The 25,907-nt window shown below is 46.6% G+C and overlaps 1 protein-coding gene across 1 annotated transcript; it reads right to left on the reverse strand.

The window, feature by feature from the left end:
- Positions 1 to 137: 137 nt before the first annotated feature.
- Positions 138 to 25,907, reverse strand: ST6GALNAC1 (ST6 N-acetylgalactosaminide alpha-2,6-sialyltransferase 1). The gene is given in 15 exon segments (XM_072881419.1): positions 138 to 1,338; positions 1,763 to 1,862; positions 3,152 to 3,241; positions 3,821 to 3,924; positions 4,310 to 4,448; positions 4,808 to 4,979; positions 5,174 to 5,253; positions 5,255 to 5,340; positions 9,497 to 9,964; positions 9,967 to 10,063; positions 10,065 to 10,121; positions 13,244 to 13,279; positions 15,010 to 15,147; positions 20,420 to 20,520; positions 25,835 to 25,907. Coding segments are annotated over 15 exon segments (2,244 nt in total). The 5' UTR covers positions 25,904 to 25,907; the 3' UTR covers positions 138 to 831.

Below are 25,907 nucleotides of genomic sequence, written 5' to 3' on the forward strand. Positions count from 1 at the left end.
TAACACTCAGTCCTGCCCTTTCCTGGCTTCATCATCCGCTATCTCAGCCTTTAAGCAACTGCTTTGGACACACACTAAAGAACCACAACCAACAGGGCTGCAATCAAAAATCAGCTTGGCCAAAGTAGTGCCATTTATTTTGCTTGCAAAATCCCTTGCAGAAGGCCAATACACTGCTGGCTTGCTGGCTGCAACTGGGCTCCTCTCAGCGTGATGAGGGGCAGGCACTCCAGCCAGCAGCAAGGGCGGATAGCATCCATGCCTGGACTTGGAGAGCGCCTACCTCCCCTGGCAAGAGGGCAAACACAGCACTCTTGGCACAGCTGGGAGCCAAGTGTGCCAAAGCCCAGCTAAGCAAGGACTTGGCATACCACAACCGCGACACATTCACGTGTCCTGAAGCCAGAGGAGCTCCAGAGCTCCAAGAGGCACGAAGTCCAGCATGCCTGCTGCACCATGGAGAGCATTTAACTGCCCTTGAGCTGATGGTGGTGCTCCTTCAGAGGTGTCATGACAAGGCCACACTGGGACGCAGAAGTGAGACTCATCCTTTCTCAAATTAGTCACCTGGAAGTATCTAGTCCATCCTTTTTATCTGCAGGGAGCAGACTGAGAGCAGCACCTCCAGGAATTAGGTCAACCCGAGACAGGATCTATGTGTCCACCTCCATCCACTGGCTGCCAAGGGAACTTGCTTAGACAGTACACCCAACTCCAAGATGGGCACCACTAGCGGAGAGGATCCACCCAGAACAGAAGTAGCCCCAGCCTGAGGAGCATCTCTTTGCAAAAAGAGAAAACCTGGATGAAGATGCAAGACATGACCATATGCTACCCAGATCCATCCTGGATTCTCCTCTCCCAATACCAGTGCCTACAACCATCAGCAACAGTCTTGCAGCATAGCCAGATGGGACTTCTTTGTTGGCATGCTGCATTTTCTTGCTGCTGTTCTCCTGGTCTGTAGCATTTGCACATTTGTAGAAACGTTATGAGAGAACAAAGGTGCTGAAGGAGGGAAATATCTTTGTGGGGATGAAATGTGCCCGGAAGTCCAGAGCTAACCTTGGCTCTGGTGGTCCTCTTCCGTTCCCAGTGAGGTGTTCTTGAGATTTCCCAGGCAATGGCCCTTGCCACACAATCAGGATCTCTGGTATGATATTCAGGATATCTGGTATGATATCTCTTCATGATATTCTCATCGTGAAGCTTTTTCCACACCTGCTTCTCCAGGCTGAAGTCGTGGTTAAGGTAGAAAATCAGATGTTTCCAGTCCTTGGCATAGTAGTGATCTGAGTACTTCTTGTGACCCGCCGTGATGTAGCCACAGGCACTCACCTGGGAAAGACAGAGGGCTCACTGGGGAGGGGTACCAAGGACAGAGGGAGCTAAGTGAAATGCAGGACAGAGTTCCCAAATGGGGAGGGAGCACAGGACAGCGATGCCAGTCAGGGCTCCTCCAGGTGACCCTGCATGGGGGTCCAGAAGGACCAGACTATGAACACTAGCTCCAGAGAGCCTGCTGTCCTCTCCCTGCCTCCCTGGGAAGCAGGATGGCTCTCAGGCCACAGCAGGCTTCACAACCTCTATGTGAACTATTTTGGGGCTGATTCTCTTGTCTTCAATCTGCTTCTCCACAGCTGACAAGAACCCATATACCATCAAGGCAGATGGCAGGCAGGGTTGGAGCCACCCCTGCTCTGCCCTGTTATCCTACCCCCCTTCCAGACAGTGCTGTGTGCAAGAATCATCGTGCCCTTACCTGGTCACAGAAGTGGAGGGCAGTCAGCAGCAGGAAGGCCCCCATTGTGGGTCTGTACAGCCGCCAGTAGGGCTCTTCCAGACTTTTAGATTTTAAAAACCTGCAGCAGCAGAGAAGAAAGCACAGAGCAGTTGCTGGGTGCGGTGGTTCAAGCTGGGCACACCTTATCCCCCTGTAGCTTTTGTGGCATATTCCCTCCTTGCAGCAGTTTGTGGCCATACAAGGCATTTCAGACAAGCCGTGAGCATGCCCACATGTGTGGGTACAGCTGCATGCTCAGTAAAGTGTAAGGCCAGCCCAGAATGCTCCATCACCTGCACTGCAACCTAAGCCCAGCTCTGTCCCAGCTTTATGGAAGCAGTAGGTCTTGAGGCAGTGGGGATAAAGAGAGGGTGGATTAAAGGATCTAGTACGTTAAAGCCCACTCTTAAATCTGTCCTTTGCCTTGCAGTGCAGAAGTGGCTTTGAAGCTCCCTGGTATATCCTGCTCCCCATCCACATTCAGGAGTGAAAGGAGACATAGGGAAGGTGCAGAGGAGGGTCACAAAACCCACTAGGAGCTATGGTGTTTCATGCCAGCAGTTGTTAGGAAGGTAGGAGTCCACACCAGGAAAAACTAGCATTCGAGCCCTCTTGGCCTTGGAAAGGACCCAAGTCAGAGGGGAGACAGCAGAATGAGCAGGGAAGCGCAAGCCATTTGGCACTGCATTTGCCTTCTCTTGGAGAAGGCATAACTCAGCTCTCAAGGAGACCGAAGGGTAAACGCAGCCAAAGCAGGGCACAACAGGAGCTCTTCTTCCTCCATCTCTTGGTCACGTGTGGCACACAATTGGCAGATCTTACAGTGACAGTGTCCAGCAGGCTTGTGAAAAGGATTGGAGAGGCAAAGAAGTGCAGCCAGGCCAGGAAAACGGGATACTGAATAAGTGCCTATTACCATGTTTGAGGCCACAAACAACCTCCCGAGTCAAGAAAGGATCTCTGGAGAGAAGGGCTGTTACAGAGCCTTCCTCCAAGGTGCTAAGCAACGGGAAACATGAAAGGTTGGTCCTGAGCTTGATCAACTGTTCGGGCACTTTAGCAACACTCTTTCCACATCTAAAGTTGCCATTTGCCCAGGATGTCTTTTGGATGCAGAAAGCCAAACTGTCCAACAGCTGTTGCTTCTCCAGCTCACAGATGGTGGATGTCTATGCATCCTTAACATCCCACTGAAGTACCACAGAGAATTTTAACTGACTGCGCACTGATGAAGCTCACCCCCAATCTGCTGGTGTGGCTAAACTGCAGTTACAAGGCAGCGAGCTGGGAGGAGAGAGCCCAGAGACAGACAGAGATGGTGCTGGCCAGAAAAAATAAGCCCGTTAGAGCACATAACCCCTAGCTCACCTGTTTTTCATGTATCTGAGGAAATCAGGGTGAACCACCAGGTATTCGTCCATTGTGAAATCTTCATCTAATCTCTCCCGGGGCCTCTGCCTAAGGACGGGAATGGGGACACTCAGGACAAGCTGCTATATTTCATCACAGCTGGAAAGCATCAGCCCTGATGCACTTGGTGATAAGAGAACCACAAACACTGTTAAGTTATTCTGCAACATTTCCCAGATTATGACAAAGCCTCCATAACCTGTGTGCATTGCAGAGGAAGAGATCGGGAAGGAGAGGCAACAACAGGAGACAGGAATATCAAAAGCATGTGTGTGTAAAGATAAGAATTGGTGAAACCAGGCCTTCATCCATGTAAGCCACCATGTACAGACACCAGACCAGACAACAGCATGTGTTCATCCCAGAGGACCGCAAAGCTTTCTCCAAGCTCTGGCCACACATCATTAAAATCGGCTACTTCTGGGAAGGAGGTGTATTGGCTACAGCAGGGCTCAGAGCTGTGGAGGAAATAAGATAGTTCTCCAGACAAATCTGCCAGGGGAGGGAGGCTTTAACCTGGCTTTACCCTGGCCTGCACCTCAGCAGGGCGGAGCACTGTGGAGAGAAAAAGGGCATAACAGAGAGCTCCACACTGAAGGGTGTAAAGGTCAGGCCAGTTTGTTTTACCCGTAATGGTTCAAGAATCCTTTCCTGATGTTCTGGTTCAGTAGAAGAGCCTTCAGCCACTCATAGTCCCTAGCTCCCTCCAAGAAGTGAATGTATCTGACATGCTAAGAAAACAAGTGAGCATTAATGAACAGCACAAGAGAGACACATCCTTTACAAACAAAAAGCAAGCAGGCATCTAGGCTCACTGAGTTTCTCAGGCACACATCTTCGGTCTGCAGCTTTTAACTATCTCACAAAAGAAGAATGGAGATAACATCTGATGTGCAGCTACTTCTATATGCCAAAAGGCTGGGGTAGGACTGACGCAGCTTGCCACTGCAAATACTCGCTCCAAGCCAAGCCAATGCAGGTTCCCTCACTAAGGGTAACGCTAAAGTGTTAGCTCAGCCCCTTTGCTCCTCATGCATGGCAAGATCAGGACTGAAGGCCACAGACTAACAGCATCCCATCAAAGCTGTGCATGCATACAGCATGGACCTGACTGACTTTTTCCTGTAGAATGTTGCTGAACCCTCTGTGTCCCAAGATCTGGAGAGAGGACACCAGGGAGTAGGCTGTGAATCCATAAAAGGAGGTTTTTGTTCCCACATCTTTTTCGTAACCTTTGATTACAGCCCCGCTGACCCTGGCCAAGGAAATCAAACAGAGGAGCAGGTGTCCATTGAAAACCCTTGCATCCATGTTTATAACAGAAAAAGACAGCATTAGTCTGGAGGAAGGGAGGATTAGGCCCATTTTGAGCTACACCTCTTGATCTGCAGGAGAGCCCCTGCTTTGGAGATGGCTCAATCGATAAACCCAGACTCTTCCTGTGTGTTTAGGAACTTTTCAATTCCTTTTTGGTTTTTCATCTCCTCCTGCCATCAGTCATTTTGGCACTTGGGAGCCAGTGCAATACTAGAAGAGGTGAAGTTATCCAGCTGTAATTATCTGCTAGCCAGAATAAGCTAGCTGCGTATCTTCTAAGAAGGAAGCCTGCCTTACCGGAAGACGTAGTCATGGGAGTCAATCTCCTGGCCCATCCCAGAGTTATTCAGTATTCCTCCATTCCCCACAACAGCACAGCTGATGCATGTTGGCATGCTGCTGTTGCTGTTGGCTAGGAGCAGCTGCTGGTGGGGATTCGGGGGCAGCAGGGACATGATCTCCTCCACCACTGTGAAGCAAACATGGTGGAGAGTTAGCATCAAGAGCCTTCGGGACGGACACAGTGAAACCACCAGTTTCCACCACAAGATCCACCTAGCCTGATGCCATTGACAGGGAGATGCTGCAAACCTCCAGCTACTTGGCATAAGGTTCCTGTTGGGAGTTTGATGGTCCCATCCTGACATGCCCTGAGGGACTCACGTGAATAATTCAGCTCCATGAAGCCATACAGAGGTGCAAAATGCTCCAGGCGGTCCCACTCTCCGTCATTGTAGTATCTCATCTGTGAAGAGCGTGATGTTGGGCAGGAAAAGATCTCGCAGCCAGTCAGACTTGGCAGCTTTGGCCTTCACTGATTCAGAGCAGGTCTTGAAAAACAAAAAGAAAACGGTAAGGACTGATTACCAGGGAGCTGATAAACCTGACTGAGTGCTTGCGTGTGTGTGAGAGTATCAGAAAGAAGCATAGAAACTCCAGTGGTACATCATCCATTCCTCTCAGTGCCCCCATCACCGTGAACACGAGGCATAATTTCAGCACTACATCAATAACTAGCTGGTGGAAAGTCACCTACAAGGAAGCCAGAGTGACTCCAGGTCTCTGAGACTTTCCTCTTCAGAACAATAGGCCTGCGATGCTCACATGTTTTACTGGCTTTGGGCCTCATTAACTGATGCAAATTAATACCTGTAATAGGTCTAACCTAAACATACTAAATAAGGCTAGCAGTCCCTGTTGGCAACACACCCCACAAGGTCCTGACCTCAGACTGGACAGGAGCAAACACATTTAGGAACACGTGAGATCAGATCACCATTATGACTCCCTTTAAAGATAAGAAAAAGTGTGCAAACAACTTGTTCAACATTATAAATGAATCATAGAGGAGCATGCGGCTGAGAAGGGAATCCAAACCAACTTATCGTCTCTAACAAGAGGGCTCTCATTGCAGCTGGCAAGAGTTAGGCTGTGTGTGCAGATGGAGAGCAAACAACTCCACTGCGCTCTCTTTTCCGCTGAGTCAATTTGGGCTCTACTTTCTTAGACATCTTCCCCAAATACCTACTGCAACACCTACTGGAAGACAAAACAGGAGACCAAGTGGACCTGCATGCCTGGCTCAAATCCCCAGCAATGACCAGACTGCATTGCCAAAGCCTTGCTGTGTGCTCCACAGCTGAGCTGGGCCCTCTGCTACGGGTGAGGATGACAATCCGGTCACAGCCTGAGGACACAGCTCTCACTCTGCCTGTCACAACAGGAGTGCAATGAGAAGAACATTGTGGAGGGTTTCATGTTGGCATCATTTCACTTGCAGCACATTTCATGTCCAGAGACAGGGACATTCCCTTCCTGCTCAAGCTGTACTTCGTACTGTCCAAGGCTTGGTACTTCTTGTGCCTCCACAGCCAGACTGGATCAATACCAGAGGAACTAGGGAAAAGTCTGATCATGTAGGAAATGAAGGAGGTGGGAGTGCTTCTTAGCGACTCCCTCTCTCTGCAGAATTAGAAATCAGGGTTGGAAGCGAGACCCAACATGTCATGTCTGGATCCACATCTTCACTAAAGACCCTTCTGTGCACATTTTCTCTTCTTTTCCGTACTGAGGAAGGGTTTTCCCCACTGTCTCAGCTGTTCTGCAGACCCAGATGCTCTGCAGCCTCAGTTACAGTGGAGAATGTTCTCAGCTTCCTACTGTGAACTGTTGTCTCACATTTCTCTGCCAGCTCCTGCTCTGCACTTCTGAGATAGCTGCACATGCTCTGCAGCTTATCAGATGAGAAGACGGGAGCATCTGGCAGTCGACGAGCAGGATCCTGGTGACCTAACCCCACTGGGTCTACAGGCAGTAACACTGCGCAGGAGGGGTGAGATACTGTCTCACGTGGCATACACACTCTTAGCCACGTAATTCACCCACTCCCATGTGTATTCTGGGTGCCTCAAGACCACGTGGAGCCCAGGAAGAAGGATGCACACGCTGCACCACAGACTGGATCATCTGCCAGGCCCTTCTGCTGTAACTCAGTAAGGCTGGGCCAGTGCATGAGCGTTTAACAGCCAAGTTCTACATTTAATAGTCACAGATCTTTGGATAACAGAGCTATCTTTGGGGCCAGCTGCTCCTCTCAAGTGGCTCAATGCCACACTGAAGAGCATATCCTGTCAGCAAAAGAATGGCTCGCACTGCCTAAAGGGGCAACAGGGAACAACATCAAAATACCACAAGGGAGAGAGAACTCAAAAATAAAACATCAAAACAATAAAATTAATCCTAGGATTTTTATCGGCCCAGTTCATCTACCTCTGCTTTCTGCACGTCTCCCAGGGCATCCTGGGCACTCTGGGGTTGGGGAATGGGATTCAATTTTTCAAGAGTAGCCCCTGCTCCACCAGGAGAGGTCTGAGCAGAACAACATGGTGCCTGCAGCCCTGACAGTCCCCTGGAGCAACATCTACATTCCCCCAATGCCACCAAAATGACACATGGCAATGGTGGAAGATTGCAGCACTGAGACTTTAAGTAGGCAAATGGCTCATCTAAGACCACCAAGCCAGAATAGGCACTCCTGTGCCTACACCCTCCCTCCTCTCTGAGCACATGAGCAGCGTGTAAAGGCCACTTACACCCATGTATAAAGACCATCCTCACTCTAGAGAGGGTTACCTGCCTGTCCAAGCCTTCCAACAACAGGGGTGCCAGGGAAAACTGCTCTGGGTAAGCTTTACAAAGAGTTACCAGCATAAGATGGGGGACAGAGACAGTATTGTGCACCACAACCTGCCCCATCTGCTTGCTGAGAACTTTGCTATAGTGTACGACTTTCCTAAAGGCCCTGTTCCTAGACCCGAGTAATTACGCTCAAATTTCATTTTAAATTAGTTCCGAACCCTCACAGCTACAAAGGAAAGGTCAAAAATCTGGTCAGAACAAGAGTTCAGTGCAAAACAGAAAAGAAAAAAACAGGCTTTCAATTCCATGGCTGTTAAGACACCCTGATGGTGGATGCTAGACTTATCATTTTGGAAGATCATATCAGTAATATGACCTACACAGGCAGAGGTGATCACGAGGACTAATCTACATAACAAGACTCCCAACAAACAGGACCTGTAAGAAAACTTGGAAGCTGTAGCTGTGCAAGTGCTACTGCCTTGACAGGTATAACTGTATCATTTGAGATTCTCATCTTCACTTCTACCAAAATACTTTACCTGTGCTGACCAGGCCTACAGTTGTTCCTATTTAACAAAGAGGAACAAAGCAAGACTTGTTGATTGCCACATCTGTTATCAATTATTTGCTCTGCTGTGATGATGGTTCAATGCATAGCAAGAAAACCCTAGATAGCAACCCAGCATGCTGGAACCATCTGAGTCGTGGAGCTCCGAATGGGTGAAGAATCTACTTGCTTACTATGGGTGTCTACATACAGGGTGGAAAAGGTGAATTGACAACACCTGGGAAACACTCTCCTCTTGTTGATAATAAACCACAAGAACAGTAAAAAAAGTTACTTTTTAACCATAATTTCTCCAACTGGGCATAAATACACATAGTTGAATTTTTGCCAATATTGACAGAAAACCTTAAAAATGGAACAGTCCCCACCCTACTGTCTCCAAAGCAGGCAGGTACATGCATATAAATCCTCATCTAACTCTTTTTCTTTGACCTTACTTTGCCTTTAATACAAGCAACTAACAAAGCCTCCATTCCTGTGCACTGAGACCCTCCTCACCATCACTGCCAGCGTCATTCTTCACAGCCTAGCACAGCACAAGCGTCACTGCTGCCAAAGCTTTTGACCTGCTTTGGTAGTATGTGCTTGGGTGAACAGGCACACAGAGGCATTCCTATTCCTGTTCCCTCACCATGACCCTGCTTGTTTTCTTTAGCTAAGCTGCATAAAACAAAGATCAAGGCGAATCTGGGGATTGTAAACCTGAGTCTTCATAGGAATGCAGATGTTCAGTTTCCCAAGAGATCGGGTGAGAAATGGGATGCCTGTATAAAGACTGCCATTTAGTGCCAGACACCTAATGCCCGCCCGTAAGCATCACAAGACTAGGTGTGACCCAACTTACCTTAGGGTGCCACGTCACACGGAACATATACACTGCATTGTGCACCTAAGTCGCCTATGCAATATATCAAGGCACCTAAGAGCGGGACCACCTTGTAGCACATCTAGAAGGAGAGATATTTTCCGCAGCTTCTGATGCACCTGAGCTCCAGAAAGGGCTGCTCAGGCTGACTTTCAAAGGAACCCATGGAAATGAGTGCAATTGCAGTAAGTTCCCATCCTGGAGCATGGTGGAGGACTGGCCAGGCTAATTGAGTTGTACATGTAGGTCTCTGTCTCTGGGTCCCAGCAGCATTTGCATATACCAGTGAGCTGATCTACCAGCTTGGAGGTCATCCTTGACTGCAAAGGGCACACATGCCCAGGGGACAGCAGGCAAGCAGGTCAACAGGGAGGCATCATTCTTGGCGAACACACACAGTCATCACACCTACCGATGGTGGAGATGAGTTGTCCAGCAGGTACTTGTCCTCGAAATCCCACCACAGCTTAGACTTGAAGTCAGCAGCCCTCAGTTTCTTCTTTTCTGTCACTGCAGCAGCCTGAGGAACAGGTCTTACAGTTTTCACTGATGCAGGAGGCTCTTTTGGCTTTGTTTGGTCTTTGGATGTGTTGTTTTCATGAGCTCCCTTCACCCCAGAGGATGGTTTCACTGTTGCCTTCTCCTTGGCTCCCTCCACCCTGGGAAGCGGTTTCACTACTGTCTTTTCCTTGGCTTCTTCCACCCCTGGGGCTGGTCTTACTGTTGTTTTCTCCTTGTTTGACTGCACCATAGGGGCTGTTTTCACTGTTGTCTTCTTGATTCCCTCCAACCTGGGGGGTGGTTTCACAGTCATGTTCTCCTTGTCCTCCTCCACCCGGGCAACTGGTTTTGTCATTTTCTTCTGCTCCTCCTTTCCTTCCCTTCCCATCTTGGTGTCCTCTCAACCATATCTTGTTTGAGCCTTGTGATGTCTCTCCCCAAAGTCACCTTTAAAAAGCTCGAGTTCCCATTATCAGTGTTGCTCTTGGCTGTCCACTTGTAACACATCTGGGGCATGTTGGAAAATGCTCAATTGCCTGAGTGCAATCAAAGGAAAAGCAGACACATCACACACGCACGTTCCACTTAACTCTGAACACCTTCCAGCCCATTTCTAGTGCTGTTGACTGTGCTTCAGAGCAACCACTGCATATGACCACCACACTCAGAGGACTTGCCTTGGCAACTGCCACTGAGTTTCTGCAGGATGCTGTATGAATTCAATTTCATTTTCAACTTCACCATCAAAGTGTTATTCAACTTCCCACACCATTCTGGCCTGAATACTGCTTATCTCCCCACTAAGCAAATCCCAGAGGCTACACACTCCTCTTCAGCACTTGGCTCATGAAACATCCACACTGGCAGTAACTGCAAACCAGCACAGAACAGCTTTGCCCTGCACTGGGCAGGACCCCGACAATGTCTCCAGAGCACTGCAGGACTGTTTTGGAGATCCTGAATTCAGGACACGGCACACACCGTGAAGGCAGCCATGTGGCTATCTTCTTTGCGAGCAGAGCCAAGTGTTTCAGTGACAGAGCACAAAGATCTTCCAGAATTCAGTAAAGGAGGTCTAATAAGAAGTGAAACTCACTCCTTTACCATACATCACTTCTTGAGCATTTGGGGCCACAAGGCACTTTTTCCTCTCCTCCTCCCCCTTAGCCAGCTAATGCAATGGCATCACACCGCACTCGCCAGGTACACATCTTAAGACAGGCACTCTGAAGCTTAAAGATGTAAAATCTCTGCATTTTCAACAATCACCTCTAATATTGCAGCTGCTCTGTTGCCTGATTCAGAGGCACAGGCAGGTACAAGGATATCATAGGAGGATACAGCTGCCAACAACAGAAGAGCCACCTGCAACAAGACTGGGCTGAAACACAGCAAAAAAGTCAAGGCAGAAGTGGTGGGGTTTTGTCCCAAACATTAATTCTTATCTGCACATGGCTGGAGGGTGGAACAGGAAAGAGGAAGGTGAAAAATTTCTGCAGCTGAGCTTTTATGTACAGCAAAGCTTTTCAGAATAAACCAGCATAGTTGTGGCAGTCTGTCGTCACACTTATGTCACCCTTTGCATGACACATTTGTTTTGGAGAGCTGTGGATGGCTTCCGAGGTGATAAATGGGGAAAAAAAAGCACCTCTGCAGATAGCAGGCTGTAGATAACAGTTCAATTGCTGCTGAAGCTTCAGAGTGGCATGGCATTCGTTAAAGTGATTAGGAAACTATCAGCTAAGGAGGCTTTTAAAAATAATTTTGTATCAGACAAATACTTGAACCTTTCCAACGCTATTTCTAAGAAAAAGAGGTTGTGGTAAATGGCCTATCAGCTCTTCCTCTACCTCCCCTCATAATCATTAGCCAGTTTCAACCAAGTATGCAGCAGCTGCTTTCAATCATAGTGCTTCATGTATAAACTTGTGTTGCTGTTTACTGCCTAATAAGAGGAAAGATTTTATATAAACACTCTAAGTAATAAGAAATTTAGTAAGGTAGCTCAGGCAGATCTTAAATCCCTGGATGATTTTCTCTTCTATTTTTAAGATTATGTTTAAAATTTTGAAATTAAAGGGCAGAGAACAAATGAAACAGGACAGTATGACAAATCACCCCCCAACCCAGACTTTCAGTACTTGCTGTCTTGCAGGGCACAGATTCCATCCCAGCTCTATTACACTTTAATTTCAAATACTGTGCCAAACATACAGAGACCAAAATGTAAAACTGAGGGCCCTTCACATCCAAAACCTTGCTCCCTGCAGTCAAACCCACATGGCCAGGCACTCGTGCCTGCAAAGGTCCTTGCTCTCCCGACCAGAATTTTAAATCCAGACAACTGGTCAAAGCAGCTCATCAAATTTCAGGCTCTAGAGTCCAGCTGGCAAACAGCTGCAGAAGCTCAATGATATTAACTGTCATTTTCCTCTCCATTTACAAAGCCCTAGGACAAACAGAGGATAAAGCCATGAAAATGCTGCTTTGTGTATTTTGTTGCATATAAAGGTATGGAAATAAAGCTGACACAGAGATAACCACATACAGCTCATGTCTAGTTGTGTTTTATTTAAGTTGCAAAAATAGGGACAGTTCCATTATGTGAAACTACAGCAGAATGAAATGGCTTCAAGCAGCTGTGCATGGAGAGCCAGTTCTTGTCCCAGCTCTGCCACTGAGACGCTCTGTGATCAAGGACAACTCACTTTTCTACACCTTTTCCTTCTCCCCGCCTCCCTTGTGCAGATTCTGACCTCTCCAAATTGATAGCTGTCCTCAAGGTGTGGTCTCAAGTCATTGGAGCTGAGCTAAACTCATGCCACCTCCAGAAGAGATGTAGGTGTTCCCAGCCTCACCCCTCCTGCCTGCCCCCACAGCATCAGCCCCAAGAGGTCCAGCTGAAAACTAACCCCACTAAGACAAGCCAGATGAGCTCATTGGGAGAGCTGGGACCATATGAGCGCTGGTGGGGAGGCTGGGGAGCAGTGCTTCCTATACACAGCACAGGGCACCAACACATAAGCGAGCCATGCTTGTAGTAGGAAAGGCTCAGATATCTGCTGTGCAAGGAACAGTACTTCCTGCCAACGCTGCCAGAGACATTTTACTGCAGACTACACTGTAATTCCCTCCACACCCATTCTTGTAGGATTTAGTTGACCATTTATATAAAAAACAATATATATTGATCATGTCTGCATGAATTGGTCTCCCAGTATGTAGCATATTTGTATTAGGAATCAGATGTTGAACTGACTACATATTTGAAGGTATCCCACCAACTTCAGTGTCCAGCAATGCAATCTGGACTAGGGCTGAATGAGGTCCGCCTGGCAGCCACCAGGAAAAGCCAATACTAGGTAGTGCAAAGTATGAAAACAGGTAGCATTAGTAAAGCAAAAGCTGCTTTCCTAAACAGCTACGCAAGGAAACACTGGAAACTAGTGATCCAGCAGAAGCAAGTTTTTGACTGTGGATCTTCCAACACCGTGCTCTGATTGTACACAATATGGTCTGCTAAAGCAAAGTGGTCATGTAACTCAGATCATAAGTGCAAGTTTCAGGGTAAAAAGACACAGAGACAGAGAGAAAGAGAGAAAGTGAGCACAAGCACTCTATCTAGACAGTGCATATCACAAGGAAGCAGGTCTCTTACCTGAAAATCCTTGTCTTCGGCAGACGAAACGAGGAGCTGAAAATAGCAATGAAGATCCAAAAGTGTGTTAAAACAATGAGCCAAATGAGGGCTCTGGGAATTTTAGGAAGCCTTCTCCTGAAAAACCACATGGTGAGATGCCTGAGAGCGACAGAGGCTCTGCTGCTGCTGCCCAGAGGTGCTCACTAGGCAGTGCTTTCCAAAGGTGTGTTGAATGAGTGGGCTGGTCTTCTCTCTGGATTTCCCTACAAGAACGTGCACACCCTCTCTCCCACCATTCCCAGATGCTCCACACACAGATCCAATTTCTCAGACAAGACAGTAGTTTTGCACTGTTCCCGTCTATCACCCTAAGCCTGTTGCAACAGAGAGTGGGGAAAGAAACACCTTTTACTGCAAACAATGGAAGCTTCCTATATTTTCATTAATGAGGTTAGACCAGTATAAGAAGGAAACCCTTTACCTTTAATCTGGTGGAAACATCACTGGGAACATTTGTGTGAATTATGGAAGTAGCCATAGTTAGAGTCAAACACATTAGCTTTCAGACCACCACGTGCCCAAGGGCTCAGGCAAGATTCTAGGCATAACCATAAACAGATCTTTATTTTGTTCTTCATGCAGTACTTGCTTGTAGCTCCAATCCAGAAACAAACCCTGCCCCCAAAAGCTGATGGCTAGATACACATCCATTTTACCTTGTGATTGCTTTGAAACAAGTCAAAGTAAGACTCCTTGCAAATCCACCATAGAACAGAGGAATTAGTGTTTAAAGGCAGATTAGTGCTTGGGTAAAGCACTAGAGGACAGGGCTTAGTTAGACAGTCCTCTCCCTCTCTAATAAAGCTGACCTGCCTTTAGGGCAAATGGAAAAACTTCAATCCAGGATTTCACTTGTCTGAAAGATGCCAACTCCATCACAGTCTAACCCTGCTATTGCTGACTAACCTGTTACACAGGCCTGCCTGCAGCTCAGGTTCCCAAGCTGGCTCAAGAGTGTGCCACTTCAGCTCTGAGAGGCTTGTACAGATAGCAGCAATACACATGCTTCAGCTGCTCTTCTTTGTGAGCACTCAGTCAAGCTTCCTCCAGCACCAACTCTAGGACTGGTCTTTTACTTTTGGCTTTTGAACTCTTGCCCCATTACTTCACAGGGATCACTAAGTGGCCAGGAAATGACGGCTATGTCAGTTCACCACTAAAACAGGACATGGATGGATTTGAGTCTGTGGCTAGTTGTAGAATTTAAAAGAACTAGATCACCCTGGTGACCCCCACAGTACAGCACCTTGAAATTTAGTTGGTTTCAAGGGAGCTCTCTTCCCATCCCAAGTTCCACAATATGTATCTCATCCTCTCCTCGTCATGAAAATCAGCGGTCTGCCTGGAGATCGATCTTTGGCAGTCCAGAATACATCTCCCCACCAGCAGAGGGAGAGATTAGCAGAGATGAACACCACAGCCAGAGAATTGCTTACCTGTACCAGAGATACAGTTCTACATGCTCAGCAAAGGGCTATTTTAACTCATGGGGAGCTGTTAAATATTAACCCTGACAGTTCAAGGGGAGATGGCCATACTGCTTCTTACAACACAGGCTGCTTTTACACAGCTCTTATGAAAAATTAAGCTCAGATATAAAAAAGCTTTTGTTGACAATATCACAAATCTCAGAGGCTAGCACTCACACTGTTACTGAATACACAAAGAACTGAAGATGTTTGCTCTAAGTTATAGGAAAGCCAGTCAACAGGTTTCACACCTACCTCATACCCCTCCACGCATCACAGCAAAAAGCTGCAAGGATTCCCTGTACAAGGCTCAGCAGTAGCTGCATTTCTTTATTGTCCATACTTCCTGACAAGTTACTCTCTGGATTTAAGTGCAATCGGTTATCAGAGGACCTAGGAGAGAAAAATTAAATAACAACACTGGTTTCAAAAGCCCCTGAAGAAACACAAGGGAGGTTGTTAGTCCAGGGTACAACCCTGCCTCCATCTACAGCAAAACATTTCGCTATTGCTCAAACTGAGCCTAGGATCAGAGGAGATCTGTTGAACAATTACAGGCACTGAGAAAGGGATCAACCAAGGTATGCCATATTCCTGGGCAGCCCTCATTAGCTCCAGGCAATTCTAGAGAGGTGGGCTACAGGTCTGGGTGTGCAGCAGGCAAGTGGCAACTCTGTGCCCACAAGATCTCCAACAGGACATTCTTACAGGAACAAGTATCAGTCCTGAAGCACCGATATGCAGCATACATAGCAATGGCTTATTTTCAGCCTTCCTCTTTCAAGCCCTACACACCTTCAGGCATACTGCTTGGAAGAAGCTGCTCGTGTGTGACTACAAGGCTTTTTTTGTTAATAGGGTCCCAAAGGGAAATTCTAGAGGCAGCAAACATTTTCCTTCAACCTCCTCCATGTAACATTGCTGCGAAACCAAGAGCCACAAGGGATAGCAAGATTCCTACAACGAGAAAAAGACAGCTTTCTTTGCTTTTAAGGAACTGTGCTGGCAATTGTGGAGAACATGTCTGTAGTACTCCATGTTCAGGAAAGACTGTGCTTGGGGGAATATCCAAATCTCTGGCAAGCACATTAGCCAAAAGCAGGCTTGCTATGCGAAACACACAGCTTTTCACCTTCTTGATGTAAGAAAAGAAAACCTAAAAAAAACCTATCAGAGTACTGCCTTTCACTTCCTTGGAGTATTATTTCATCCTCCTTCACCCCCACTACTGAAATCAGTCTGTCAGAGCTCAGGCAGCCAGGCTGGTTAGCTCACACATGAGGTCAGACTGGGAAATGGGGATGTGTTCTAACTCCTCAGGGATGGCCTGGTGAAAACTGAGGCCAAGAGAAGAGCTGGTCCCTTTTAAAGTTCTGTAAGAAGTATGATTCCTGGGATACACAAGGCTCCCAGCCCACAGACAGGGAGATAATAGGAAAGACTGCACCTAACACCAGGGGTTGGCAGCCTGTCAAGGGCCACAGGCCAGATGCCAGCCTCCTTTTCCAAACGAGAGGTTTTGCATGTTTCTCTGTCAGTCCTACCGGCAATCCCAGGAGATGCTGCTTCTCTCACAGTGCAGAGACTCCAAGCCCAGCACTGCCACTCCATGTTCAGTGTGTACAGCTACCAACATCAATGCCCACACTAGAAGTTCTTCTGTTCTTTAGCGCTGTGAAAGCAAGACTTTTTTTTTTTAAGCAAACTCCACCTGGGACCATCAAGTGAAGATGGTTATCTGTTAGCCCTTTTCCATCTCTAACAGTCCATTTAATCCCACATCCATTTAACTACATCCTTAGTTACATCCTGGACAGATAAAAGGCAGATTTGCCTTTCTGGGGTTTTTTTTGGTGGTTGTTTTTTTTTTTTCCCCCCCCATAAACAAACTTTATCTCCATTAGATCTTAAGCTGTGTATGTTGTGGGTGTCAGCTAGAGTCTGAACTATGCCAACAACTTATCTGCATGCACGTCCTCCAGAGGGCTGTGTATCAAATCTTGCTTACTTGCCTGTGCCCTGTGTGCCTTCCACCTTCCCATGGCTCTGGCCTAGGGAACAGGGCATCACAAGATGTGCTTTAAGGGCAGAGCTGTTCTACAAATTGATCAAGCTTCACTGTAGGACAAACTTGTCTTTCAGTGATGTTCACAACATATCAAAACCAGTACTTGACTGGAAGCCTGTGGAATAAGGACCTGCTAATGAAGGTGGGGCTGTTTGGACCTGTTCACAGTATTACTTGATGATATAAGAACTGAGTGAGTTACAACTGGGAGAGAAAAAGAATGACATTGCCTGCAGCATGTGACTGCTCAGTGGTCATGCCTGTGGGTTAGCAAAGGCTAAGCTAGCAAAGGCTTGTCTTGGAAATGTTAGGTCCTTGTTTTCCCCTCCCAGTTCAGTAGTCATCTTCAGAAGCACATGCTTGCAGGGAATCCAGGGGGGGAAAGAAATTACAAAAGCAAACTCTGCACAGCTATTTTTCTTGCTTTCACCAAACAAAACTGATAGCCCAACAACTCCCAAGCTTGCCTTAATTCCACACTCACTGGCCATTTTCCAGCAAGTCCCTTCTCTTCTGTGCCAAACCTTCTCTCAAAAACACTGAACAAACACCCAGAGACAACAGTATTTATCGGAGCAAAGCCCCCACCTCTTCTACCGCTGCACTTGCAAGAATACCCACAGTTTTGTCACAGGGCAAAGCCTCGGAGAACTGCACCAGGAGGTGGGGAACAGCTTAGTGAGCCAACCGGTCTGTGTTCTCCACAGGCTGAAATGCCCCTGGAGAGGAGACAGTGGCTTTCATGGTGGAACGCTAGCAAGCGCCTCCTCAGCATCCACACAGCAGAGCTGCAGAGAATGGAAAACTTATTGTTTTTTTATTAGTGGTATCCAGCCCCACCCAGTTAATGCCCCAGTAGAGAAACTGCCTTCAATCTCTGTTGTAACAGCAGACGATACGGGTCCAAGATGGAATATTTCCCCCTCTCCCACACGGTAATGGGAACATAGGCAGGCTCCTGCAGCCACCTCCCACATACCAGGGAAAGTCCTTTCCTGGAGCAATCACTGGGAGATGGGGTATAAATGCTCTGAATTTGGCCATATTACAGCCTCTGGTCACTGGAACTTGTTTTAGTTCTTTCTGCGAGCACAATGACTACTCAGCTATTGAGCATGACCCCTGTGGCCACAGATATAGGTGTTAACCTCTCTGCATTGAGTGAAGCAGACCAAGTCTTCCATCACACTGCTTTTCTGCTTCTTGAGCTCTTCACCGTTCACCCCATCCCACTTAAGCGGCAACACTGAAATGGCTCTGGTCCCAGCATTCCTTTCTCAGATACACGAAGCTGAGAAGACTGATGAGCCACTTCATTTGAGAGAACTTAAAACCCCAGAAAAATACACTCCCAGGATAATGGCTGGAAACATCAGCTGGAGTTACATAGGCTGGAAAGAACCAGTTCTCCTTTATCCAAATGCCTCCCTCAACAGCCTTTGTCTGTGCCATCCCAGCAGGAAGCCTAGCATATCACCCAAGAGCTGACAGACAGAGAGACAAAACTGACACCACTTCAGGGCTCATATGAGTTGTGGGTTTTTTTTCCCCCTTTAAAATCTATTTGATGGAAAGGAAGAAAATATTCTGTTCCTTGACTAGGAATCTCTTGAGAGCTGTTCCCCCAAGGAGCAGGACAGTACTGCAGACAGGTGAGGAGGAAATTTATTAAACACAGGGCTAGCTGGCCTCCCATCAGAAAAGCAGCCTCTCCAGCTCCTGTCCCTGACAGCTACCAGGAGTAGGAGCATTCCAGGACTCTCCACTGCTCCAGAGAGAGAAACACAAGAATCACAAACCCTCTCCATACTCCTGGCAAAAAATGCAGGCATATTATCTCAGCACTTCAAGTCTGGCTGCAAAAATCAGGCCCTGCACAGATATGAATTACAGAATCACATCTGCACAGGAGTCTACTAATTTTAGAGCCAGAAGTGAAATATTTCTTGCTAAAGGTCTTTCCCATACTCTTCCCACTGACTTAACATCAGAAACCATCCCTCTTGACATCTGGCAGGACAAATGTGCCACTTGGCATCCTTTAGGGTGAAAAGTGCTACAGGAATGCAAGACTTAAGCCTGCTTCTTGAGTGGTATAAATCATCATGTCCATGACTTACACTTGGAAAAATGTGGCCTCACAGTGCCTTCCTCTGTTCCTGACTGACAAATGCATCGGAGAAGTGCAGTCACATTTTTAGCTGCAAGAGTAGCACAGCCACAGAGTCCTGTGAGAAGCAAGATGGATTGACTGCTGGAAATCACATGCTTCTCTTCCCTTCTCTCTCTTTTGTCTATTGTCTTCTATTTAACAGTTCTTCTCCTGCTTTATTTAGATACCTAGAGGGTCCTGTGCTACTTACCTCCATCCTCCTCCTATTAACTTGACAGAGGCTTTTGCCAGCCACTGAGAGAAAGTAATTCTTTGCCACCCCAGTTGCACAACACCTATCAACCTCATACTGGAAAAATCCCAAAGTAATTGCTGGGCAGGAGAGCAGCACACTGTGCTACTGTAGTGGAAATGAGAGATCCTTGTGCTCAGGAAGGGCATGCCATTTCTCTCCTGGTTCCCTGGGAGCTGCTTAGCATCTGTTCAATTGGGGTTTGTCTCACAGGCCTTAGATCTCCGGGAAGGACACTCCTGTTGCACAGTCTCAGCCGGGGCCGAGAGGATCAGCCAGTCTGTTTCTAATAATGCTGTGCAACAACATTATTCATCTCCTCCCATGAGCTGCACTTCCTAAAGATAGGTGTCACTCTAGTGAAAAGCATGGCACGGAGAAGTCAGGCAGGACTAGGAACAAATACACTGAGCCTATTTGTTCCTAGCTCTGCAGCTTGCACCTCAAACCTTGTGTCCTCATTTTTAATTATCAAATGAGAATGATCAGGCCTACAACAGGAAAAGTCTAAGCTGTGCTGTTAACAGGATGATGTCAAATTCAGGTGGTGTCCAGCCCTTGTGCTGATCTCCGCTAGCCTGCCCTTACAGCTCTCTCCTCTGTAAGCAGGCATTTTGCACTCACTGAGACACTACCCATTCATCTAGAATGAGTTACACTGCAGAGCCACAGCAACAAAGGCTGGAAGAGACACCTTGAAAGGTCATCCCATGCAGCTCCAAGCTTCAGTGATCTCTAAACCAACCCTGTGACTCCAAGCAGATGTTGGTCGGGGCTTGTCTGTCTATCAGCACTTGAGGTTTCCCTCCCTCTCCCTAAGCAATCTACGCCGCTGCGTCATACTCCACTGACCGTCATCTAGGGCACCACCTTTGCTCCACCCCACCTTTCAGCTTTGTCAATGTTTGAGTTCATATTTACCCCTTGATACTGTAACCGTAAGTAAATGCAAGCCCAGTTAACTAAAATAAATAATATTTTGAGAGGAAATGCACAAAACAATCAAGAGCAAGAGGACACTGAGAGGTCCGTAGAAAAAGAAGGACTGTGGAAAATGACTCTTCTGGGTATTTAACTACATGTGCTATTCTGTGAAACGATAAGGTAAAGTGCTCTGAGAATCCAAGAGCAAAGATCAAGCCCCTGGGTTTATAAACGCTATGTAATTTATCTTAAAGCACTTGCAAATTACCTTACTGTGTTTCCTTCAGCTGATACTGAAAGGCAGTCATTGCTGAGAGGAATACGAGGAGCCATGCTGCAGCACCACACACTTTTCCACACAGAAGGTCTCTGAAATAAACAGAAAAGAAGCAGAGCGGTAAAAGCCAGTTAATCACATGAGAATTTAACCAGGATGGTGCCAACAGTCCTGCTTTTGCCCAGAGCTATATTGTTATCTTTTTGTTTTCAGCTTCATCTAGACACTGGTGGCTCCACCACAACATCCTCAGAACCCTGATGGCTGAAGCCACAGTGCTCCCGCAGCTCACAAGTCTAAGGTCGGCTATTCGTTTTGCCACTGCCGAAGTATTTTACTGTTGTTCAGAAGGCAGATCTATTAAAAACATTTGGATATGTCAAGTGCCCCACAAACACATTAAAATAACTACACTGTTTCATGGATGAAAGTTCAGGTCCTCCCTAAAATACAGTTTGATTTGAGGATTAGCTTTATCTCACTCATAACTCACATCTACAAAATGCACATTGTCTCTTTCTCTTTCAAGATAAATAGGTGGTATTTTACTTGTGGAATTTCACATGGTTTGCTATCTATCTATCCAGGAAAAAAAAAATTCCCATCTTGTCACGTGGTTAGTCTTTGTGTTCTCTGTTATCCTGTTAAACAATTTATTGCCTAAGGATTGCAGCTGAATTGCAAGACAGTTTTTCTACAAGGCCATTTCCTTCGGTTTATCTGCTGTAAACTTTGAAGCGCACCACCGGTCTGGAAAGTCAGCAAAAATGGTATCTTAAGGCTGCCTGATCTTGTGCCAGGGACTCTGGGTTAGATATGCTCAGTCACAGATACCTGTTCTACCTGCCCGCTCTGCTAACTGCACCCAAAATGCCAAAATCAAGACAGGCTTGGTGGTCACCAACATTACCAGGGTTTTCCTGCAGGCCAAATCGAGTCACACTCATGCCTGCAAACCCTTGGTCACCAGTTTTATTAACCTGGTTTGACTCAGAGCAGAGTCCAGGTGATCAGATTTTGTTTCAGTGCTGCAATTAGCAAGTGGAATTGATGCACGGAGAAGAGATGAGCAGAACTGGCAAACAACAGACCATCCTTACACCATCCCTTCCCACGTGCACCGAAACACAACTTTAAATAACATACCTGCCAATGCCATCGTCTAAGTGACCCGAGGAGCACACTCTCAGTACCCCAGCTACCTCTTTCTCCAAAACTAGCTGTACACATGGCTATTTTGTGATATTTTGTGCTCACAAAGAAGGAAAAAGAATCGAGAACACAAGACAGGCAGCTAATGCAGCATCTTATCCTCTGGTAGATTTGTTTAGAGAAAGAAAGAAGGTTTGTACAAGGGAGTCTTGAATCACAGCTCTGCTATCCCACCACGTGCTGATGACCCTCTAGGTTGAGGGGACAGAACCCTGCCATTACCATCACCACATGCTCTCCCACCTTAGGACAATGTGGTGGATCAGTCTCGGGCTCCCAGATCCTAACCCCAAGTGTCTGCATGTGTGTGCCCCCCCCGACATTGAAACAGTCACTTTTTCTCAGCTTAGTGAGCCATTATGACTGCAGAGGGCAGGATAAAGCCCGCCATATTTTGATACAATTAGCAAGAGGGTGTCTGCCTCATCTGTTGTTGCAGAAAGGTAAGCAGGGACATCAACACCATCGTCACTGGCTTGTCAGTATAAATATTACCAACCTGTCATGCATGATGCAGATCATTCCTGGGTACAGAATATCCATGTACAAACAAGGATAACACACCTTTTACTAAGAAACATTTGCCACAAAAGGCTATAGGAGGAGCTGGTAAAAAGGATGGTTGGAGCCAGAGAGAGCAGGTGGTGCTCCTGCAGCTCCATGGGATCCCCCCCAGACAGGCAGCGTCACTCAGCTGCAAAGACAGACCTTTGTCATGAAGGAGCCTGGAAAGGGAGTGGCCTCCCAAGACAGCACTTCTGCTGGAAACCAGTATAAAGGTACTGGATGCAGGTCCACCATCTTTCTCTGCCTTTGCACCCAAAATTTTGCAGTGATAAAGATGCCACTCCCCACCAGTACCAACACTGGAGCAGCTCCACTAGCAGCCTAGCACGGCTTAAGGGGCTTCTCGTAAACCTGCAGCATCTCTGCTGAGATGACTGCTGAGCTGCGGGTGAAATAGCAAAGTGCAAGAGGAGAGGGACCATCCCAAATTTTGTCTGCACAAGTTCTCAGCCCTTGGAACAGGAAACCACTTGCTAACACCACGGCTAGCAGGATCTCCACAGCCGTAACTGCACTGTGTCCCAGGCAGAACATTTCAGTGGTGAAAGCTTCCCAGGAGGCATTTCCTCAAGATCACCGCACAGGTCCAAGAGCCACTCCTGCAGGGTTTTCTTTTTATGACTTTGTATCACACAGAAATTCCTCTCTGCTGCAATAAGTTACATTCTCAGTTACATTAACATCAGATTTTCTCCCCTAGTTTTGCTCTCTGATGTGGATGTTCATCTGTGAGAACAGATGTAGCGGAGAAGGGAAAGATCCCTTGCAGATCTCAGGGGCAGCACAAAGGACTGCTGGATCTTCCAGTTGCCTGAATGGTGTGTTAAATCAAACAGCCAAACAGAAAATTTCCCACCTCAGTGGCCCTGACAAGAATTAAAAAAAAAAAAAAAAAAAAAAGAAAGCAAAGGAGGTGTGTAGGACAGTGTGCAATTTCCTTGGGACATTTTAGGGAACCATCTCATCAACCCACTCGCAGCACTGCCAATTTAACAGTGCAATTGTAGGGTTGTTGAAACTCTCATGGTCTACATACAAAATGAGAGTAAAGGACTGAGGCCCAACGCTCTTGGGAGTTCATAGGCAGTTTGAAAATAGCTGAAAGATAAAATACCCCGCTAAAAACAAGTTTTCAGAATGCCTCTGCTCCTTTCTCAAGGTCGCTGGGTTCATACACAGTGGTACTCTGCTCCTTCACTAACGTCATACAGCTCTATCCTGCCACAAGGACAGCAGATGTGATGCAGAAATCTTTTATTGCAGGACAAAGAAACACAGCCCGTACAGGAGAAAGAATTGGCAACATCCAACCTACAATTTTCATGCAGTGCTGCCTGAAATAAAGTCTTCTTGCTCATGCCAAAAGTCAAACTTCACCACTACAAAGTTGATTTAAGTGCGTGGGTGTGAAAATTTCAGCATAGTCTGTACAGAGAAAAGCTGGGGTTTCTATTTTCTCCATCCGGTTTCCACTGGTCTTTCTATTGCTAACACACAGGTAACACCCTGTGTAACTCATCCTGTAGCTTCACACCACAGTGGAAAAACAAACAAAACAAAGACCATGGAAGAGGAACAGACAACATCTACCCAGGCCAATCAAAACCGAAGTGCATAAACACACACAGAGGAGATCTTTTAACAAAAAGACAAAACAAACCGAAAGTTCAGAGATCAACAGGTGTGAGTCTCTCTCCCAGCCACTCTGATCACACATACACCACATCTTAGAAGTATCCAGAAACTATAACTCCTCCATTTTGCAAAAGACATAGCTCTGACTTTTAGGACTAATGTCAGATGCTGGGACAAGCTTAGGCAGTCAGTCATTCCACCTCCCTGCAAATCTGTTTCCCCAGGCAGTGCTGGCTTATCCATCCAGTCACATTTTCAGTAAGTCCCTCTTCCCTCAAAAGGTCACGATCATCTCCATTAGCTGCTGGGCTCCTCCAAAATGAAACAGCTGGATTTTTAAATGGTCCTTGCTGATATGAAAGGACACACTCCACACAAACGGAGTGGCAGCTAAAGGGAATTCAGGGTGACAGGAGGGATTAGAAAGATCCTGTGCTTCAACAGGGAACTACTACCCTGAGTCCAAACAGCTTACACTACAATGAGAAATTAAGGCATGAATCTGATGCTGTCATTCATCTGAAGTCAGGACTTACTTCAAGTATGAACCACTGGCATCCTCAAAGCAAGATACCACCTCTTCTCACCTCTGCTTTCCCCTCACATTTGTAGCAGCCAGTCTCTAGACCCTGGTTAGACACACCCATGCATGCATCCCATCAGATCAGCTCTCGATTAGCTCAGACATGGCTGCTGCAGGAAGATGGGTACTCACGAAAGCCTTGCCAGTAACACAACATAATGCTCTGCGCTGCGCAAGTGCCATCACACAGGGGTTTTCTACCTGTGTTCCACAGACTAGCAATGGTCATCAGAAACATCTGCTGCCAGCAGACTGCTGTTTTCTCTGCAAAGTTCTCCTCTACTACCAGAATTCAGGGTATCTGGAAACTGAAAGAAGCTGATATCCAGTCCCATGATGCTGGAAGGCACTAAAAATTCAAAGTATCACCTTTCAGAAGAGTTACTGAACCAATGAAGCCATCTTCACTTACTACAAGCTAAACACTTTCACAACTTCCTTTCCAACCCTCCCATTTCCTTAAAACCAGCATCTTGAGTTAATTTCTACTGCCATCGATTATCAGCAGCAAATTCCAACAACTGAGTCATAAGCAGAGCTTGCACAACAATTTCTCATACCACACAGGCTACTATTCTTTGTTTCCTTTCCAATAAAAGGCTGAACAGTGTTGACAAGGAAGACAAATTACAGAGGCAATGATCCACAAAGTCCTCTCCTTCGTAAGGATCGCAGTTATATCTTAATGAGGGAGTTATAAATCAATACAACAAAAAGTTCAAGGACGTTAGAACAATGTCACATAAGTCGCAAATACCTATTTCAGATCTTAGCTGATGCTATGCTAGCTGATGCTATGGCGGGCAAACAAAATTCAAACTCAAGTCCTGGCCTCTGGAAAGGTGGATTCATCAGGGGAATGTGTCTTCTCTTCCCCCACAATGAAGTATAACCACAGACTCTGAAAACAAGCTTTTCCTAGCTAGCTTACTGCACTTGACTGAGCCAACAAATACTCATTCCACAGGTGAAACAAAGCTTAACTCTTGGGGGCTGAGGGATTGAGGGAAGTTTTAAATGAGATTTTTAGAAAAATTCTGGTCCTGACCAGGAGGAATTACTCAGGAAAATATGAGATTTCCCATCTGCAGTCATTAGCTAAGTTTAGCCAGTCTCAGGAATGCTGGATAACAGGCGGATCACAACATACAGGATTTGTGAGAGACTTGCTAAGGAGAAAAGGACTGCGCATATCCTTCTTAATTCTCTCCAAAGCAAAACAGTACTTGAAATCTCCAGTCGGAGCTATGCGGGACCCTCTGCTGTTTGTATAAAACAACAGCACCACCCAGTGGATAAACACTACTCGCTTTTCCTCTCCCACCATCTCACGTTTACCTACATTTATCTACAGAAAATGCAGTATTTAAACTTTCTTCCAATTCTGTGCACTTTAGGGTTTCATTTACCTTAGCCTTGGCTTCGAAAAGGTGAGACATTTCAGGAGAGCAGTAAAAAATAGCTCCAAAAAGAATCATACTT

This window comes from Ciconia boyciana, chromosome 16, assembly GCF_034638445.1.
Source record: "Ciconia boyciana chromosome 16, ASM3463844v1, whole genome shotgun sequence".
NCBI lineage: Eukaryota > Metazoa > Chordata > Aves > Ciconiiformes > Ciconiidae > Ciconia > Ciconia boyciana.